The sequence below is a fragment of the Coregonus lavaretus genome (genome assembly GCF_964263955.1).
Source record: "Coregonus lavaretus genome assembly, chromosome: 22".
NCBI lineage: Eukaryota > Metazoa > Chordata > Actinopteri > Salmoniformes > Salmonidae > Coregonus > Coregonus lavaretus.
Window position 1 is genome coordinate 42,365,874 of NC_140009.1, and position 20,533 is coordinate 42,386,406.

Consider the following 20,533-nt stretch of genomic DNA (forward strand, 5'->3'; position numbering starts at 1 on the left):
AGCTAAAATGGCTTCATCAAGTGGATTAACCAGGCTTTTGGGAAGAAAAAGAAAACAGGCAATGAAAGGGGTGCCTGCGGAAGCCGGGATATTTTTACCCCGGTTCTTGAGAGCAGACAAAGACTCATGACTCAGTCACCAATTAAACAGGAGGAGCATGGCTGTTCCCTCTCTCATTGGAAGTAGATTGCATCTTCAACAAGAAAGGTAAAAAGTAGGGAAATTGCAAGCTTGTACTGGGCTGGGGGAGCGCTGAAAAGAGAATGGAGGATGAGAGGAGACGAGGATAAGATTGGAGAGGTGAGAGGGATGACGTACTCAGAGTACAGTGGCATTAAAGAACGTGTGTAAATTGGTTTGGTGGTTGGTTTGCTGGACTATGGTGCATGCAACCGCAAAAGGTTTGATGCACACAAGGGCCACATGCACTAAATATGTGTTCACTGTAAGTTAAATGACCATAGTAGTTCATACTATAATACCATATTATATTATGCTACAGTTAAAGGGATACTTCGGAATTTTGGCAGAGGCCATTTATCTAAGTCCCCAGAGTCCCTCTCACCTATCCACTCTTATCCTTGTCTCCTCTCATCCTTCCTTCCCTTTTCAGCGCTCCTCTAGCCCGGCACAAGCCTGCAATTTCCCTATTTTAGACCTTTCTTGTTGAAAATGCAATCTATTTTAATTTTTTTGTCTCTGTATCCAGTGTGAAGGAAGTTAGAGGTAGTTTCTCAAGCCAATGCTAACTAACTAATGCTAGCATGTTAGCAGATACCCATAGACTTCCAGTCATTGCACTAACGTTAGTTAGCAATTGCGCTAGCGCTAGTTAGCAACTTCCTTCAAACATAGATTTCTGGGGAAGTAGATAAAGGGCCTCATTGCCAAAATCCCAAAGTATCATTTTAAGACCAGAAGTTTTTCCCTGACCACATGATATGACCTTATACCCTAGGGCCCAGAGTTATTCCTGTTTTCCTGGTCAGGTCACATGGTCAGGGATGTACAGTATACATATATAGTGTACTACAGTATACTACAGTATAGTCCGGTACTCACTGCAGGGTCCTCGGTGCTGGATGTGGATCTCCCTCTGCAGGGCGCAGCCCATGGCCCTCATCTCACACTGGCTGCCGTAGCTGTGGCCGTCACTGCCGCACACTGGGTCAGGTGTCTGGATGCAGGCTTCGGTGCACTCACATACGGGCTTGTCGTTCTTCACCATACACACAGCGCCAAACTCGCAGGCCTTTGCCAGACACGGGCTGGGCACGTGCAGATCTGAGACGGGAGACAACTGGGGTTAGCATTGAAGGGGGTGAGGGAGCGGTGAGAGAGGTGAGGGAGAGATGGAGAAGGGTGGGTATTGAGGGGTGGGGGGCTGACAGATGGGTGGGGCTAAGGGCAGGAAGAGGGGTCATCGCATCGGTTAAAAGAGAGTAGAGGTTGATGGAGGATCAGGAGGATTGAAAAAAGGGGGTTGGCGGGTCAATGTGAAAGTACTGCTAATCCCCCTACTTGCACAAACCTATGGTCAAGTCTGAACATGTACCAGACTCTCATCCATAGTTCTTGATTGATACTACCTGTATCAATCAACTCCCTCCTGGTAATCTCATTGGCCCTGACCCCTCTGATTGGCCCTGTATGAGCCAATCACAGGTGGCAGAGCACATTGTATGAGCCAATCAGAGGTGGCAGACACCTCTGTATGAGCCAATCAGAGGTGGCTGACCCCTCTGTATAAGCCAATCAGAGGTGTCAGAGCACATTGTATGAGCCAATTACAGGTGGTTGACCACTCTGTATGAGCCAATCAGAAACCAACACCCTAAGGTATATGGGTAAAAACCATGGACTTATGGCACAGATAGAAAACTGGCGAGGAATGGTAGAGAATAACCATATTTTTCTATTTATGGGGAAGTAAACGGGCGCTGATTAAATGATGTTTCCAAGCATGCCGTTCTTCAAACGAGGTCATTTGCATCTCACTGATAACCTCTCAGAGAGAGAGAGAGAGAGAGAGAGAGAGAGAGAGAGAGAAGAGTGGATGAAGAGAGCTCTCGCTATGTGGATAGAAAAGAGGGAGGGAAGAAAAGCAACAGAGGAGAAGAAGAAGAAAAGAGAGCTCTCTGCTTAATAATTCACAAAGCCCAGCTCCTTGGCAGAGACAGATTTGAAGAAGCGGGAGAACATCAGAGAGGAGGTGTCTGCATGCCACTCTCTTCTGCGGCCGCTCCACTACAGTATAACTTCATTAAATTGGGGGTTAGCGAAGAGACTGCTTCTGATGGGAGGAGTGGGATGTGGTGTTCCATGTGGTACCGGTTCTGCCACTGCCAGGCGAGTTGGGAAGTGGGTCAGGATCGGGAAGAAACAGGAAGAAACGCGTAGACGACAACGTGATCTGACGTGATCGAACAAATTATATTGTTTCATCATCATTGCCTCCTTTTCCTTCTTTAACCCCCAATCAATTCTTCATAAAAATTGTTGTCAAGGTTAGACATACAGGTAACTGCCAAAATAATGGAAATATTAAGAAAAAATTGAAAGCAGATGCTTCCACACAGGTGTGGTTCCTGAGTTGATTAAGCAATAAGCATCCTATCATGCTTAGGGTCATGTATAAAAATGCTGTGCAGGCCATTATTTTGGCTACCATGGCTATGCCCCCATAGGATGACAATGCCCCATCCACAGTGCATGAGTGGTCACTGAATGGTTTGATGAGCATAAAAACGTAAACCATATGCCATGGACGTCTCAGTCACCAGATTTCAACCCAATCGAACACTTATGGGAGATTCTGGAGCGGTGCCTGAGACAGAGTTTTCCACCACCATCAACAAAACACCAAATGATGGAATTTCTCGTGGAAGAATGGTGTCGCATCCCTCCAATAGAGTTCCAGACACTTGTAGAATCTGTGCCAAGGTGCATTGAAGCTGTTGTGGCTCGTGGTGGTCCAACGCCCTATTAAGACACTTTATTTAGGTGTTTCCTTTATTTTGGCAGTTACCTGTATGTTAGCCGTATTGAAAGGGGGTGGATTGACTTGAGGTTGGGTGGGTGGGTGGAACGGATTGACAGTTGAAACCCCAAGGCCTCGGGAGTATGTGACGTACAGTATGTCCTCGTCGAGCCAAGCGGACAGGAGAATTATGCAAGGTGGCGAAGCCATGCGAGGGAGGCTCATTGGCATGCCTTGCGCGTGGGGGCATAACGCGGTGGCGCTAAACGTGGCGTGACAGCAGTTTGGGAGAAAGATTAAAAGCAGAGGGAAGAGGATGCGAGGATGCATTTGATCCACGGCTTCCCAGTGAGAGTGAGGGAGTGCTGTCATTATCCTGATTATTATGGGATTAGACAAGAATCTTGCCAGGCGCTCCAATTAAGAAATCGTTGCTGTTTCATTTCGAAAGCACAGGTGCATTTAATACTCTTAATATTCTCCTCCCCCTGACCCTCAGCCATGCACTCTGGGTAAAATCATCAACAGATAGCAAGAGGCAATTTACCACTGTGGCTCTATCTCGCCCATGGAATACCAGGTGAGAGAGGAGGGGAACAGATAGCAGTGATGTCATCTTCGAAATGTTAGGGAGAGTGGCCTATCAGTTTGATAGATAGTGTCATGCCTAAAATCTCAGGATTGTGGTGGCTTTCCAGCTCACCATCGTCTCCAGGACACCTACAGCACCCGATGTCACAGGAAGGCCAAAAAAGATCATCAAGGATATCAACCACCAGAGCCACTGCCTGTTCACCCTGCTATCATCCAGAAGGCGAGGTCAGTACAGGTGCATCCAAAGCTGGGACAGAGAGAATGAAAAACAGCTTCTATCTCAAGGCCATCAGCCTGTTAAATAGCCATCACTAAGACATTAGAGGCTGCTGCTGCCTATTGAAATCACTGGCCACTTTAAGAAATGGAACACTAGTCACTTTAATAATGTTTACATATCTTGCATTACTCATCTCATTTGCATACACTGTATTCTATAATATTCTACTGTATCTTAGTCCATGCCGCTCTGTCATTGTTTGTTCATATACAGTGGGGAGAACAAGTATTTGATACACTGCCGATTTTGCAGGTTTTCCTACTTACAAAGCATGTAGAGGTCTGTATTTTTATCATAGGTACACTTCAACTGTGAGAGACAGAATCTAAAACAAAAATCCAGAAAATCACATTGTATGATTTTTAAGTAATTAATTTGCATTTTATTTAATGACATAAGTATTTGATCACCTACCAACTAGTAAGAATTCCGGCTCTCACAGACCTGTTAGTTTTTCTATAAGAAGCCCTCCTGTTCTCCACTCATTACCTGTATTAACTGCACCTGTTTGAACTTGTTACCTGTATAAAAGACACCTGTCCACACACTCAATCAAACAGACTCAAACCTCTCCACAATGGCCAAGACCAGAGAGCTGTGTAAGGACATCAGGGATAAAATTGTAGACCTGCACAAGGCTGGGATGGGCTACAGGACAATAGGCAAGCAGCTTGGTGAGAAGGCAACAACTGTTGGCGCAATTATTAGAAAATGGAAGAAGTTCAAGATGATGGTCAATCACCCTCGGTCTGGGGCTCCATGCAAGATCTCACCTCGTGGGGCATCAATGATCATGAGGAAGGTGAGGGATCAGCCCAGAACTACACGGCAGGACCTGGTCAATGACCTGAAGAGAGCTGGGACCACAGTCTCAAAGAAAACCATTAGTAACACACTACGCCGTCATGGATTAAAATCCTGCAGCGCACGCAAGGTCCCCCTGCTCAAGCCAGCGCATGTCCAGGCCCGTTTGAAGTTTGCCAATGACCATCTGGATGATCCAGAGGAGGAATGGGAGAAGGTCATGTGGTCTGATGAGACAAAAATATAGCTTTCTGGTCTAAACTCCACTCGTCGTGTTTGGAGGAAGAAGAAGGATGAGTACAACCCCAAGAACACCATCCCAACCGTGAAGCATGGAGGTGGAAACATCATTCTTTGGGGATGCTTTTCTGCAAAGGGGACATGACGACTGCACCGTATTGAGGGGAGGATGGATGGGGCCATGTATCGCGAGATCTTGGCCAACAACCTCCTTTCCTCAGTAAGAGCATTGAAGATGGGTCGTGGCTGGGTCTTCCAGCATGACAACGACCCGAAACACACAGCCAGGGCACCTAAGGAGTGGCTCCGTAAGAAGCATCTCAAGGTCCTGGAGTGGCCTAGCCAGTCTCCAGACCTGAACCCAATAGAAAATCTTTGGAGGGAGCTGAAAGTCCGTATTTCCCAGCGACAGCCCCGAAACCTGAAGGATCTGGAGAAGGTCTGTATGGAGGAGTGGGCCAAAATCCCTGCTGCAGTGTATCAAATACTTGTTCTCCCCACTGTATGTATATATTCTTAAATTCCATCCTTACTGAGATTTGTGTGTATTGGGTATATGTTGTGAAATTGTTAGATTATACTTGTTAGATATTACTGCATTGTCGGAGCTAGAAGCACAAGCATTTCGCTACACCCGCAATAACATCTGCTAAACACGGGTATGTGACAAATAAACATTGATTTGATTTGATAAAATCACAAGCATTTCGCTACACCCGCAATAACATCTGCTAAACACGTGTATGTGACCAATAACATTTGATTTGATTATATTTAGTTGGGCTGCAGTATAGAGGGTCCGCACACAACAAATATTGTTTCTAAGGTATTTTAAGCTTACTTCTTTACTTCAACAAGGGCAGAACAAACGTTCGGGCAGTTAGGCTGTTGTCAGTGTGATAGTGTCTCTTCACAGGACAAGAAAGCCAACATTGATTAGGCACTTAAAGAAAAAGAGAACAGCAACACAACAAGATAAGGCCCTAGCCAATACTGGTGTGAGGAGGAGCATTGCCCACTGGCGACCATAATTTAACCAATCATACAGATCATGAGCAAGGATGAGCAAGGCACTCACTTTTTGTAATTGGAATGTTGCGGCTTAAGCAGTGGAACACTGCTATTGATTTCTGTGTTGTGGGAACGCCGGTGGTTTGAAAGAGCTGTGAAATTGGCATGCAAACATGAAAGTGGTGGAACTGTGCCTAATTTTGCCGGGCTTCAAAAAAAACTATTCTGACATATATTTATGTTCTCACTGTGTGTGTGTAGCGCTGGAAACAGAGGGCAATCTGCACAAACACTCATGGCCTTCAGATGGGTTCACTGACCCATTTCCCAAGGCCCGACTCCCTAACATGCAACTGCAGCCTCCGATAACGCTTATGTCCCTGGTTCTCTTTGTTTCTACCCCAAAAATTAAGATGAAAAGAATCCAAAAACCTCTTTATTCTTTAATGCTCATTCCTTCTGGAGGCACATTTTTTCTTCCAGATTTATTAAATCGAAGAAGAAAAACTCCCACAGTTCTCGGTGAAATAATCTTAGTGCGGAGAGAGAGAGTGTATGATTAGAGACTTTGAGAAAAGTCCAGCAGCCTTTATACCCGGCTTTGGTAATTGAGATGGCTTACATATTCTCAGTCAGGAAAAAAAATCTCAGGGAACTGAAAGCGTCTTTTCTCCCTCAAAATCAGTGAGGGAGACTGAAACAGCAGCCTGTCATCCAGGAGGCCTGGGTAGAGATGGTAGTGGTGGCTGTGCTGTACAAGGACTGGAGCTGCTGCAACCATATGCCTCATTAGAGAGGGACGGATACTGGGAGGCTGCAGAAGTCAGTCGCATACACACACATACAAGCATCAAACGCACACGCACTATTTAATGTCCCTCTGTGTTTATCAGATGAAAAAGACGAGACAATAGTGTGTGTGTGTGTGTGTGTGTGTGTGTGTGTGTGTGTGTGTGTGTGTGTGTGCGTGCATGTAAGATCCAGAGTGCCACAAACGTCATCAAAGAAGTGAGAGACAGAAAAAGGTGTGCTGTGGAGGGATGTCTGTGAGTGAGTGCATCGCCGCAGGAGTAGTCTTGGAGATGAGTAACTCTCCTCTGATCAATAATTCTGCTCCTAGCTGAAGTAAAGAAAATACAGTGGCTTTTCTACGAAAGGACTATGTTTCTGTCTCGGAAGTGGCGACTTGGGAGTCTGAATTCTGCCTCTGCTTTGTGCCCTTTTCCCACCAGTCTAGACCCTCCCTTCCCTCCCCTGCTTTCCTTCTGCTTTTAATTAGTCTGATATTTTATAGTGGCCATCCCCGAGCCTAAAACCAGGGTGATTAAAACTCCTTGTCTGATGAAGTGGGCTTCTGGGGTGCTACTAGCATGCAGAACTGCGGATTGCTTAGAGAAACATAACTGCTGCTGGCCTACCCACCGACAAATGTTCTGCTGCCTGTCTCTCCCCAAGTGGGGTGTTGCCTCTTCCCATCTCTCACTAAACTGTCACATTAGTAAAGATTTAGAGGCCTTATCTGACAAGCAAATCTGAGATTTCTCAGAGTCGACCTGAGTATTGCCTCAGTCGAAACCTTGTTGAGCTGAAAGCACTCGGCGGGCGTTCTGTATATAAGCCCGGAGAGATAGTGTGTCATGTTCTTAGTCGTGTTTGTGTGGGTAATGTATGCAGTTTAACCCTGTACATATGGATGTAAAAGCAGGGAGTTTATATTTTTGCGGTCGACAATCTCCCTACTCATGCATATGTAGATTGGAATCTTCCCTGCTCCCTGGTCCAATTCAGGATTACTCCCAATGTCACTATCAGAATGGGAATCTGAGAAAACCCCTCCCCATGCTCTCAGTAGCCAATCGGGAGAGGGAGAAGCGGGTGTCAGTTCCGCCATCGTGGAGAACAGCTAATGGGAAGCGCCTTTACTCAGTTTTGTTGGTGACGCGGGGTGGGGGGTTGGGGGGGGGGGGGGGAGTGCCTGCCACCCCGTGTCTCGCTAGCAGTGAAAACATTTATGGAACATATTAAAATAGGTGCCAGAACGGGAGAGAAAAGGCTCAATAGGAAGGCCCACGGGCCCGGTTTCCCTGCTACGGAGCACTTATTACAGAGTAATAGCTGCAAGAGGACAAAACCAAACGCCTTTAGTCCTCCACTCGCCATTTAAAACCCCAAACACGCTTTCTCTTCTATCAGACATAGGGAACACAGATGAGGGAGAGAGAGAGAGGGGGGTGGGAGAAGAGGGGAAAATAAAGAGGGAAATATAGAAAAAGGGAAAGTAAACCAGGACAGAGAAAGACAACAATGAGGGAACACATACAAAGATGAGCTCCTCCATCTCATGAAGTCTATATTTACAGAGAACAGAGGAGAGAGGAGAGGGGGAGGAAGGAAGGAAGGAAGGAAGGAAAATCAGGCCACCAAACAGCAGATGGGCATCATTGGCATGGTGGGCCTGGTCCACACATAGGGCACACAACACATACACTGTGAGAAAGGAAGAGGAGGGAGGGAGGGAGGAAGGAAGGAAGGAGGGGTGCAACAAACAAGGTAAGGGGGAGGGGTGGCTTCCCAAAGCAGGACCCTGCTGTACCCATAAGGCCTGGTGACTGCTGCAACTCTGCCACTACTGACACACACACTTCAGTCCGCTATGGGCTACGTTAAATATAATCCCTAGTACCCCCGCCATACCGTCAACCTGACTCCCAGAGCAATGACACTAATTAGATGAATTACCAAACATCCCTGGAGGTCCACGCTGGGTTCAATAGGTACTCAGCATAGTATTGTTTATGAGTATAATCATAGCCAGCGACTAGTGTCGTCGCGCGGCGGCAGTGATGCTAATCAACTAAACATGCTAATTATTAATATTCACCAGAGAGGCTTGTGTATATGCCATTTAGCAGACACTTTCTATCCAAAGCGACTTACAGTCATGCATGCATATGGGCTGTCACCTTAGGCATACTTTTCTCCCCATTTTCCTCGTTCGCCGAAGCTCTTTGACAATGACAATGTCTCTCTGGCTGAGTGATTCTCTGTTAACCTCCGGGATGACAGTGTGTGTGTGTGTGAGTGTGCACACACACACACACATATATGCATGCATGCACACACACACACAAACAATGAGCCAATCTTGCACCGCTCTCAAATGGCATTCAAACCAATGATCTAACGATCTAACTAAGTACTTCACTGTCTGTCTGTGTGTCTGTCTGTGTGCCTGTCTGTCTGTCTGTCTGTGATCCGCTGTACCATCTAATGTGCCCCTGTCTCGCAGCATGGGTTAAGGCAGAGACATCTTAAGCCTCTTGGACTTTTTTCATCTGAGCATCTGGGGAATTCTATGAATTGGCCACTCACAATCCACCGCCATTCATCTTTAAAGTGGCTATCCCATGAGAGACTGACCTCGAACACATTCCTGTGGAAGACCATATGAGCTTATAATATAATATAATATAATAATAATAATATGCCATTTAGCAGATGCTTTTATCCAAAGCGACTTACAGTCATGCGTGTATACATTTTTTTTGTGTTTCTTATAAATCAAATAGGGCAGCGTTGTGCTTTTCAGCTTGTAAGATGGTTGTGTCCAATGTTCCCTCTAATTTTTTACGGCACTGAGCAAATTTCAGGTCTGCTGAGCACAAACTTGAACGTTGTGAACATTCTGTGCAACTTCCAGCGCACGTTTACTGTGAACACTGAGACTGTACCCGCTTTAAGTTACAGTTGTAACAGTGGTCAAGTAGGCTACTGTGGCTATTTGGTCATAATGTAGGCCTACCAGAGTGGCCTACCATCAAAAAGAATGGAGAAAATGCATCCCATAACATTTTAACATGGAAATAGCTGTTCTATCATTCAGCCTACAGTAGCAGCCAATGTGTGATGTTCAACGTAGGCATACATTCCATGAGACTTAAAAATAAAAATAAAATCATGGTTTGACATTAACCTGTTTATCCACTTGTCCTTCAAACAAGGAGAGGACTGAAAATGTTGTTGGGTTGTTTGATGCAAGAAACCACAAAATAAAATGCATTATTATTCCCATACCATTATTACAGAGAATCAGACAAATGATGCTACCCTCTGCCTATTGGCTACTTAACTTATTCAAGCCTGTCTCAAAATACCACACTGCCCCTTTACGTCTAGAAACGTACACGTTTTGTGCTCTTGTAGGAAGCAATCACTCCCCTATTGCTGACTACAAATGATATATAACTGGGTTAATAACTCACTAACTAGCAAAGGATATTAACAAAATGTGCACTTGGCTACATGCATCTACTCATGACCATAGCTGTAAACACAGTCCAGTTCAAAGTAAATGGCACAGTTCCATATATGGCAATGGTCTATTTGCATATAGGCCTACTGCAGCTCTGATTGGTTATAATAATAATAATTATGCCGCACTGGTCTGTGTAGAGTATGGGCTGAATCTTGCGCATACTCAGATTTGTTCTGCCTACAACAAAATCTCTTGCATAGTTTGTTTTGTTTCGGTATGTTGTATTGAAAGTGGCAAGTATTGCGTTGATTCGATCACAATTGCCACAGTAAAGGGAAACGTTGATAGTGTTAACTAACAGGGAAAACTCTACAAAGTTAAGTGAAGTTCAATCTTGTGCTTCTCTCCGTGGGCTTAGAGGGAACATTGGTTGTGTCCGTATGATTAGGGACGTTTGTGGCCCCCCATAGGGGACAAGTGGCCCTTGAGGGATGCAGAGAGTGAAAGGGAGGATGACAGTCACATTAGGGGGATTGTCACCATACTCACGATTTGGTGTCATAAGTGGAAAGGATTTTCAACCCTCCTGACGGCTTGTGGCGTGACTGATCGATACACTAGCACCGTCTCACGCCCAATAAGAGAGCAGTGTGTGTGGGTGGGGGCTAGTGACAGCCATGGCACCCCATCATCCCAGTCTTTCGCTCTCTATCCATCCCACGGTCGACATTCTTAGAGCTTTCCGGAAGTGATAAAAGGCTGGCCAGTGCCAGGTGGCAGACGATGGAGGCTGAACCACTACGGGCTTATTGGGGTGCATGTAGAAGACTGTACACACACCAGGAATGCCAGAACAGCAGCTGGATGGGAGGACTATAGATGAAAAAGGACAGCATTGATCCTCTCTTCTGCAGTAGTGTGTGTGCGTTCTTCTGCTTGCAATCACTATAAAGTTCTGATGTACAGTATGTGCTTTTAAGTATGTTTTGGAATGTGCCATTGAAGTTAGCAGGGGACTGTGGTTTCCCAGAGGTGGCATGTGGTTTGGCCCAGTTAGGATGACACAAGCTCCTTTGTGGTGTGTGTGTGTGTGTGTGTGTGTGTGTGTGTGTGTGTATGTTGTGGTTAGGATGGAAGTACGGTGTGAGACAATGGCTGCCACGGCCACAGTGATGAGAGATAGTGTGTCCAAGGCTGCATGCCGCATGGCACGGCTGTAACTGTCCTCTGATTGTTCTATTGAGCACTTCGTGATTTAGACACAGACACACACACTGTCACATACAAACAGCTGCACACACACAACCAAACAAAATTAATGCACACAAGCCTGCACACACAAAACCAAACATACACAAACATGCACACACACGCCCTCTCACACACACACACTCCCCCCACACTAAACCAACAGCCTCGGCACCTCACTCCTCTCCTTTTGATGTTTAATTAAATCTGAAAGGGGTGTGGGGGGGGGGGGGGGGGGGGTGGCTCAAGCAAATATGCAAAAAAAATGCATTAAAAAAACGTACTGTAACTTGCCACCGGCTAAAATCAGCCGAAAAGGATGGCGACCGTTTACTTTGTCAGAAATAATGATTTTTTTTTTTTTTTTTTACATAAGCACCGCAGACATTTCACATGTTAATTTATGCGTGGCAAAAAGACGGGGGAAGAGATGAGAAAAAAACAAAGCTAATGAGTTGCACCATGAAACTGTGGAGCCATGCTTCAACGTCACCTCCCCGAGATGAGCACAACTTAGTATTCAGATAACCAACCGCCGTGAGATGAGATAGAGATATCTGTCTGAGGAGAACTAGCGAGGAGTTTTGCTACAGAACGACTGTGGTCCCGCGTTTAGCTTGTCTATCGAGGACAGACACTCTACATCAGGGGTAGGCTATCTATACCCTGTGAGAGCCAGTGTGGGTGCAGGTTTTTACTCCGGCCAAGCAGGGTACGATGACAGGGTACGATTCTACAAAATCGACTCATCGTAGTCTTCGATCAAGGCTTTGATTTGCTGAATCGGGTGTGTTACTGTTTGAGAGGAGCAAAAGCCTGCATCTGTGCCAGATGGCCTTCACAGGGGTATAGTTTGCCCACGGCTGCTCTAATTCTAAATCTACAAACGCCCCTTAGATTATATTAGGTTGAGAGACCTTGTCAGCAGGCACTTGTGGGCACTGGGCATAGCTAAAGTCAGTGCATAGGGCAGGGGAGGAGGGTCTACATGCGGTCTGCCATGCTAAGGTAGGAGGGTACCATCATAGGCTGAGGGTTGAGGGAAATGGGGGTTGGGGAATGGGAAAGGGGTTGACACGACAAAACAACACAGCACAGCACTGGGAAGAAGAGGAGCTCCCCAACCTCATGGACGGACGCATTCTTCCCCCCGCAGACGCAGTAGGGCTGCAAGGAGGGTGCACAGAGGAGAGACAAGAGCGACAGCTTGGAGTGTTGGGAGAGAGAACGTACTAGAGAGAGAGAGAGAGAAGAAGAGAAAGAGGAGGAAGACAACCACCCTGTTTAGTCCAATTGGAGGAGAGTCTCTGACCCCCCAAGTGGTCAGTGTCCACCAGAGGTCAAAGGTTGAACTCTCCCCTGCTGAAGTGAGGGGTGTGTCCCGAACTGCGGCAGATATCACATGGACAAAGACAGACAGACACACTGAAATAGAAAGAATACCTGTTTAAAAAGGAAGCCACACAGACAAAAGAGAGACAGATGGAGACAGACAGGCAAGACACAACTTTGAGTTGTGTTGTGCAGAGAGAGAGCGAGAAACCATTGCAGTGGAAGACTGGCACTACCGGGAAGGTAGGAGGACATGAATGAAACATGAAGGCTGTTGTGTTTCATGTGTCACGTGATGGCGGAGCATGACGGGCATGAGGTAGATGGGGGGGGGGGGGGGTGAAGGGAAACGTGGTGGTCACGGTAACTTCCTGTCTCTTCGCTTTTTCCCCTCCCCTCCCACCACAGACTACTGACAAGTCAAGAGACAGACAGAACAAACACACATACAGTACTTACACGGGACAGGAGGACGTTTCAGAAACTGTGAGAGGAGGAGCCAACCAGAGGGAGACAGAGAGAGAAAGACCAGAGGCTTCTCCACTTTCCCCCCCTCCTAGTGGACCTGACTCACCACACGGGCCTTGCTGCTTGACGGGGATGTGGGCTTTGGCCAGGCACTCGGCCCGCCGGCGCTCACAGTCGTTGACGTAGGTGCGTCCGTCTTTGCCGCACAGTGGCTTGTAGGTCCCGTCGCACTGGATAGGCTCGCAGGAGCAGCGCACGCCTAGATGCTCCACCTGGCACACACCATTGAATCTGCACTCCTCCTTGCACACCTCTGCAAAATGGACGAGGGACATTGTTGTTTCTTGTTTTTAATGTTTAATTTTCCTCTGTAAAGTGTGTTGAGACATTGTAATAATGGATTTGAAATAAAATGTGACTTCACATGTGACGCAGCAAATCAGTCGACGAATCGAGGCAATCATCTATAAAACGTTCTCTCGAGAACGTTGAGGCATGTTCAGAGCTTCAAATTCATTATGTTCTCTATCACTGGATCAAATTTGTACAGTAATTCAATTTGGAACAATTCCTTTCTCTTTCCTGTAAAGTGGTCATGCTATGCTGCAACTTAATTACGGAGCTGCCTTATCTGGGTGTAGAACATTAGAGGGACGTACTGTATGATGTAATTGTACAAGATGAACCATCGTTCGCAAATAAAGAACCTGATTTCATAGATCTGCATTTCAAATTAAATCGTTGATATTTAAAAAAAGTGAGAAAACAAAAAAGTATTATGCCTATCTATTTCACTTCAGTAAAAGGCAGATAGAGAATGGGTTCCTGTTAACTCGATCCAGAACTAAATCAACTCACAAGCACACACAGTACTAAGGCTTCTACTGAGAAGTTGAAGTCCCATATGTATCCACATATTAGCGGCCTTTATCTCTACTCAAACTTGACTACAAGATATTGCTAACAAAAGAGAGTTGTGTGTTGCAGAGCAGAAAGGGATCATTATTTGAGAGCGCAAAACCACAATTGTCTGTAGTAGAGTGCATCACACCAAGAGCCTCTGTCTTTAACTCTATGGGGAGTCTCAGATGTGTGGAGATGAGGTGAGAGTAGAAAAGCTACAGACACAGTGGTGGTGGCCTACTGAAGCCCCTATCACACAACAGGAACATTGGATTTCTTCAGATCGGTATCATCTACTGTAAACCTGACAGTGCAGTGAACCTGACAGTGCAGATAGCCCAGATAAGCCTTTGCGAGCTCTTATCAAGCAAACCATCTGGTGTCATGCATGTAACACAACACAGCCCGTAAAGGACATGGTAAGTTATCTATCGGTCAAGGCAGTGCAGTGCGTGTGTGCGTGCATGAACGTGCCGGCTCACCTTGTTTCTTGCAGCGGCCCGGGTGGATCTTCCTGAGTTCAATGCCCTTTTGCATGCCCGTCCTCGTCATATGGCACTCGCTCCCGTACGTCTGGCCGTCGCTGGCACACAGTGGCTCATTGACGGGTGGGCAGGACTCTGGCGGGGCAAAGGTCAGGGGCTGGCGGGTACGTGGCTCCACCCGGCACGCCACGTTCAGACTGTTCTCGCTGTCTTTGCAGGGGTCTATAAACAGGGGAGAGAGAGAAAGAGAGCGAGAGAGAGAGAGAGGTTAGTGGTAGGACATGGTTATCCATCACCAGGGATATGCCAGAGATAGGCCTGCTATCAACACAGGTTGCCCTGGAAAGGCAGAGTGGAAAGCCAAGAAGCCCATGGATCTAAGAGGTCGACAGGCTGGCGGCTGGCGCTGGTGGCCATATCAGCTGTAATCATAATGGAACTGGGGAGATGCTTATTGAAATAGGAGCTGCTCGCAGCTCCAGCTTCGTCTCAGCTCTCTACACTGTCTTCTATAGAGCAAGGGGACACAAAGTATTTATGTACCTCTGCGCCGCATTCAAACACTGCCAAGCTGTGAGCAAGTCATTCGAAACATCACAGAGGAGGATGAGACCAAACGGGCAGAGAGAGAGAGAGAGAGAGAGAGAGAAAGGGAAAGAAAAGACCCTGGCTCGAGAAACAAAGAGCGACAACAGGAACACAAGAGCGACAACGGTAGCTTGGCTTCCACAGCCCGGGCTGGGCAGGCAGGACAACAACAGAGCCAACGGCAGCAACACAGCGCCAAGGTCAGGGATTGTAGGGATTGTGTATATTATCACAATGGAATCGCTAACACAGGAGGATATAAAGCGTGGGACCGGTCCCAACTCTGGGTTTTTATCGTAATGCAAAAACACCTGACGCCAGAAAAGCAATGATGCAACACAAGTCCAGCTATTATCCCATTTGCAAAAACCATTACCTCCCATTAACACACCAGAACGGCTTCCAGAATTCCTGCACTCTGCAGTCGAGCCCCCCACCCGCCCCTGATGAGGTAATTAGACATACAGACAGACAGTGGAGGCGCTGGCTAGCCTAGCCCCAGCTGTATATATAAATCATCACCATTTGTCTGGCGCTGGCAAGCCAGTTGAGACAGCCAAAGCTTGGACAGAATCGCTCAGGAAGATTTAGGGGCCCGCCGGGCCAGCTCTCCTGAGAACCCAGGCCTCCCCCTGGGGGTAAGGCAACATGGAGCCTGGTCTCACCGGCTTGGGTTAGATATATATTAGAGCCGTCCTCTGGGGGCCTGAGAATCCATCTCCCTTCCATTTTGTAGCCTCTCAGGGTCTCCTCACTTTTGGGACGTTAGTTTGTCTGGTTAGCTCTATCTGGCTCTTTCCCTCAGCGCAAATTTCTCAAAGTCAGACGTCCACAGGAGAAAACAAACAAAACAAACAGCGGGTGAGACAAAACAACAGTCTCGAACTGGCCAGCTCTAAAAACAAGTGGCTTTGTTTGTCAACAGTGAATAATCCACAATGCGGGAAGAGTTTGCAATAAGAAAAAAAAGCTATGAATTTGAAAACTAGTAAAATGATGTCAGAGAGACAGAAGACAATGAAACTCCAGATGGATGTAAAGAGAGAGCGAAATAAAAATAAAAATAAAATAAATAAAAAAGAACAAAAGAAAGGAGGGAGAGGGAGGGTAGAGGAGAAGTATATGAGGGGACTCACTGCAGTATCCCTGGTGCTGCAGGCGGAAGTTCTTCTGGGTGTGGCAGGCTTGCTTGTAGAGCTCGCACTCGTTGCGGTAGTCTTGGCCGTCAGTGCCACACACCACCTGCTCGGGCTTGCCGTCACAGCTCAGCGGGCACATGCACTTGGCCGACAAGGCGTCTGATGACTGGATGCAGGTGCTGCCATAGCTGCAGGTCACCTCGCTGCAAGGGTCCTTCAGGGCTGCAGGGAGGGAGAAGACAGAGGTAGGTATTAGGGTTTGTGTGTGTGTGTGTGTGTGTGGGAAAAGTCCCCACAAGGTTAGTAAAACAAGGAAAACTCTCCCTCGTGGGGACATTTCTCATGTCCCATGAGGAAAAAGGCTATTTTAAGCTTAGGGGTTTGCTTTAGGGTTACAATTAGGGTTATGAGTTAGGTTTAGGGTTTGGTTTAGGGTTGCGGGTTGCGGGTTAAGGTTAGGTTTATGGTTAGGTTTGCGGGTTAAGGGAAAATAGGATTTTGAATGGAACTTAATTTTAAGGTCCCCACGAGGATAGAACAAAACATGTGTGTGTGTGTGTGTGTGTGTGTGTATGTGTGTGTGCTTTAGGGTGGGGGGAGTGTTGTGTGTGGGTTATGCAGGAACACTTGACGAGACTCTCATTTCGTATGCACTGCCACTTTTGGAATAATGTTTATCCGTGTCCAATATCCCCCTTTTGTTGCAACGCTTTGTCTATGAATTTCATTTCGGGGACGGATGCTACGATATATTATTCCACGAACCTTCAGCGTACCCTTTCTTGTTTTATCCCTCCCCTCCAATTCAAGAAAGTCTTATTCCTCTACTTCAGGCCATGTTTGTCTCAGAAGACTGTGCTCCACTTCTTTCGGTGGATCTTGGTGGTAGACTCTCGTCGCCTTAATGAGAGTCTAGGATCTGGGAGAGAGAAGCGGAGTGCTTTTTTTCTGTGCCATCGGATCAAAGTCTCACACATATCCCTCACTCATCCTCACATCTTGACAGATTTCTTTCTCTTTCTACCTCTCTTGTCAAATTGGTTCAAGACACGGCGGAGTGGTGTTGCTAACGAATGTGTCTGTTTCAGTTCGATTTCGATGTGATACTGCAAATGGAGCTGGCCAACTGGTGACAATTATTACCAATTATTTTGCCTAAAAACCTTTAAGCCTACCTATATACCGGTATATATATATATATATATATATATATATATATATATATAGTGACGGATAAAAGTATTTGATCCCCTGCTGATTTTGTACATTTGCCCACTGACCAATAAATTATCAGTCTATAATTTTAATGGTAGGTTTATTTGAACAGTGGGAGACAGAATAACAACAAAAAAAATCAAGAAAAACGCATGTCAAAAATGTTATAAATTGATTTGCATTTTAATGAGGGAAATAAGTATTTGACCCCCTCTCAATCAGAAAGATTTCTGGCTCCCAGGTATCTTTTATACAGGTAACGAGCTGAGATTAGGAGCACACTCTTAAAGGGAGTGCTCCTAATCTCAGTTTGTTACCTGTATAAAAGACACCTGTCCACAGAAGCAATCAATCAATCAGATTCCAAACTCTCCACCATGGCCAAGACAAAAGAGCTCTCCAAGGATGTCAGGGACAAGATTGTAGACCTACACAAGGCTGGAATGGGCTACAAGACCATCGCCAAGCAGCTTGGTGAGAAGGTGACAACAGTTGGTGCGATTATTCGCAAATGGAAGAAATACAAAAGAACTGTCAATCTCCCTCGGCCTGAGGCTCCATGCAAGATCTCACATCGTGGAGTTGGAATGATCATGAGAGTGGTGAGGAATCAGCCCAGAACTACACGGGAGGATCTTGTCAATGATCTCAAGGCAGCTGGGACCATAGTCACCAAGAAAACAATTGGTAACTCATTATGCCGTGAAGGACTGAAATCCTGCAGCGCCCACAAGTTCCCCATGCTCAAGAAAGCACATATACATGCCCATCTGAAGTTTGCCAATGAACATCTGAATGATTCAGAGGAGAACTGAGTGAAAGAGTTATGGTCAGATGAGACCAAAATCGAGCTCTTTGGCATCAACTCAACTCTACGTTTTGGAGGAGGAGGAATGCTGCCTATGACCTCAAGAACACCATCCCCACCGTCAAACATGGAGGTGGAAACATTATGCTTTGGGGGTGTTTTTCTGCTAAGGGGACAGGACAACTTCACCGCATCAAAGGGACGATGGACGGGGCCATGTACCGTCAAATCTTGGGTGAGAACCTCCTTCCTTCAGCCAGGGCATTGAAAATGGGTCGTGGATGGGTATTCCAGCATGACAATGACCCAAAACACACGGCCAAGGCAACAAAGGAGTGGCTCAAGAAGAAGCACATTAAGGTCCTGGAGTGGCCTAGCCAGTCTCCAGACCTTAATCCTATAGAAAATTTGTGGAGGGAGTTGAAGGTTCGAGTTGCCAAACGTCAGCCTCGAAACCTTAATGACTTGGAGAAGATCTGCAAAGAGGAGTGGGACAAAATCCCTCCTAAGATGTGTGCAAACCTGGTGGCCAACTACAAGAAACGTCTGACCTCTGTGATTGCCAACAAGGGTTTTGCCACCAAGTAGTAAGTCATGTTCTGCAGAGGGGTCAAATACTTATTTCCCTCATTAAAATGCAAATCAATTTATAACATTTTTTACTTGCATTTTTCTGGATTTTTGTTGTTGATATTCTGTCTCTCACTGTTCAAATAAACCTACCATTAAAATTATAGACTGATCATTTCTTTGTCAGTGGGCAAACGTACAAAACCAGCAGGGGATCAAATACTTTTTTCCCTAACTGTATATATATATTTTTAATTACCCATTTTATAAGAGATTCTCCAAAATTGAAATATTCCAGGCATTTATATATAAACTCCAGTCGAACTTTATCAAAAGCCTTTTCAAAGTCAGCTATGAATACCAGGCCTGGTTTCCCAGATTGCATAGTGTTCTATTGTTTCCAGTACTTATATTATCTCCAATATATTGTCCATGTAAAAAACATGTCTGATTAGGATGAATATTATCCGACAATACCTTTTTAATTCTATGTGCTATGCATTTTTGCTAGAAGTTTTGCATCACAACAGACGCATCCAATTTTTTAAATGGACTGAATATTTATATTTCCCACCTGGATCCTGTTTCAGTAATAATGAAATCAGATCTTCTTGTTGAGTGTCTCATAATCTACCATTTATATAGGAGTAGTTAAAACATGCTAATAGCGGTCCTCTGAGTATATCCAAAAAGGTTTGGTATACCTCCACTGGTATGCCATCCAGCCCTGGAGACTTCCTGGACTTAAATGCTTTAATTGCATCAAGAAGTTCTTCCTCTGTAATTTGGTCTTCACATGAGTCTTTCTGTACAGCTGTTCATTTTACATTATTAATAGGAAAAATCCATACAATTAGCTTCAGTTAGTGGAGATGGAGGAGACTGAAACGAATATATATGCTTAAAGTACTTTACTTCCTCTTTCAAAATATATTTTGGTGAATCATGGGTGACTGACATTTGTAACAAGTTTCAGTCAATTATTTTTGGTAGCATTTCTATGTTAAAGATAAAAAAATAATTTGGTGTATTCTTCCCCATATTCCATCCAATTTGCTTTATTTTTATAATATATTACACTTGATCTTTCTTGAATAAGTTCCTCCATTTCTTTTTGTTTTTCCTCTAACTTATTCTGAGCCTCTATGGTACAGTTTTAATTGTAATCTATCTGTACTGTTAGTCCTTCCATTTCCTTTGTTAATATGGACTCTTTTGACCTCTATTGATTTTGTTTTAGAGATGTGTACTGAATTGCATGGCCTCTAAAGGCACATTTAAAATTGTCCAATACAATAAGGGGATCTGCTGTACCTACAGTGGGGAGAACAAGTATTTGATACACTGCCGATTTTGCAGGTTTTCCTACTTACAAAGCATGTAGAGGTCTGTCATTTCTATCATAGGTACACTTCAACTGTGAGAGACGGAATCTAAAACAAAAATCCAGGAAATCACATTGTATGATTTTTAAGTAATTAATTTGCATTTTATTGCAAGACATAAGTATTTGATACATCAGAAAAGCAGAACTTAATATTTGGTACAGAAACCTTTGCTGGCAATTACAGAGATCATACGTTTCCTGTAGGTCTTGACCAGGTTTGCACACA

At 45.4% G+C, this 20,533-nt stretch overlaps 1 protein-coding gene across 4 annotated transcripts in view; it reads right to left on the reverse strand.

Moving 5' to 3' along the window:
• LOC311149766 (agrin-like) overlaps nucleotides 1-20,533 on the reverse strand; it is a 403,861-nt gene that overhangs the window by 105,233 nt on the left and 278,095 nt on the right. For all 4 annotated transcript variants that reach the window (XM_084186990.1, XM_084186988.1, XM_084186991.1 and 1 more), the window contains 4 exons: nucleotides 16,325-16,549; nucleotides 14,598-14,822; nucleotides 13,319-13,525; nucleotides 1,063-1,284 (listed from right to left, as the gene is read on the reverse strand). In XM_084186990.1, coding sequence (XP_084043116.1) covers nucleotides 1,063-1,284; nucleotides 13,319-13,525; nucleotides 14,598-14,822; nucleotides 16,325-16,549 — 879 coding nt within the window. The remainder of the gene's footprint in view (nucleotides 1-1,062; nucleotides 1,285-13,318; nucleotides 13,526-14,597; nucleotides 14,823-16,324; nucleotides 16,550-20,533) is intronic.